Source organism: Ailuropoda melanoleuca, unplaced genomic scaffold (assembly GCF_002007445.2).
Source record: "Ailuropoda melanoleuca isolate Jingjing unplaced genomic scaffold, ASM200744v2 unplaced-scaffold42932, whole genome shotgun sequence".
NCBI classification, from domain to species: Eukaryota; Metazoa; Chordata; class Mammalia; order Carnivora; family Ursidae; genus Ailuropoda; species Ailuropoda melanoleuca.
This window is the reverse complement of record NW_023214873.1, coordinates 1-603: the sequence shown is the minus strand read 5'-3', so window position 1 is coordinate 603 and position 603 is coordinate 1. Positions and strand designations below refer to the sequence as shown.

Below are 603 nucleotides of genomic sequence, written 5' to 3'. Positions count from 1 at the left end.
GTGAGCGAGAGGCACCATGAAGGCGTCCGGCACACTTAGGGAGTATAAGGTCATTGGGCGTCTGCTGCCCTCGGCTAAGAACCCCGCCCCCCCTCTCTACCGGATGAGGATCTTCGCCCCGAACCACATCGTGGCCAAATCTCGCTTCTGGTACTTTGTCTCTCAGCTGAGGAAGATGAAGAAGGCATCTGGAGAGATCGTCTACTGCGGCCTGGTCAACGAGAAGACGCCTCTGAAGGTGAAGAACTTCGGCATCTGGCTGCGCTACGACTCCCGCAGCGGCACCCACAACATGTACAGAGAGTACAGGGACCTCACCACATCTGGAGCTGTCACTCAGTGCTATCGTGACATGGGAGCTCGCCATCGTGCCCGTGCCCACTCAATCCAGATCATGAAGGTGCAGGTGATCGCCGCCAACAAGTGTCGCAGACCCGCCATCAAGCAGTTCCACGACTCCAAGATCAGGTTCCCCCTGCCCCACCGGGTCCTGCGCCGCCAGCACAAACCCCGCTTCACCACCAAGAGACCAAACACCTTCTACTAAAAACAGCTGTTTTTGTTTTTGTGCGGGAAATAATAAACGAATCGACCGAACAGCCG

At 56.7% G+C, this 603-nt stretch overlaps 1 protein-coding gene across 1 annotated transcript; it reads left to right on the top strand.

Annotated features, from left to right (window-relative positions):
* Window positions 1–10: 10 nt before the first annotated feature.
* LOC117799110 (60S ribosomal protein L18a) lies at window positions 11–547 on the top strand. Its single transcript, XM_034651563.1, has one exon. It carries the CDS (start codon window positions 17–19, stop codon window positions 545–547), a length of 531 nt encoding a protein of 176 aa, XP_034507454.1. The 5' UTR covers window positions 11–16.
* The last annotated feature ends 56 nt before the right edge of the window (window positions 548–603 follow it).

What these genes read in the sequence shown, in the direction of transcription:
- LOC117799110 (XM_034651563.1), top strand. Translation starts at nt 17, where the DNA reads ATGAAGGCGTCCGGCACACTTAGGGAGTATAAGGTCATTGGGCGTCTG.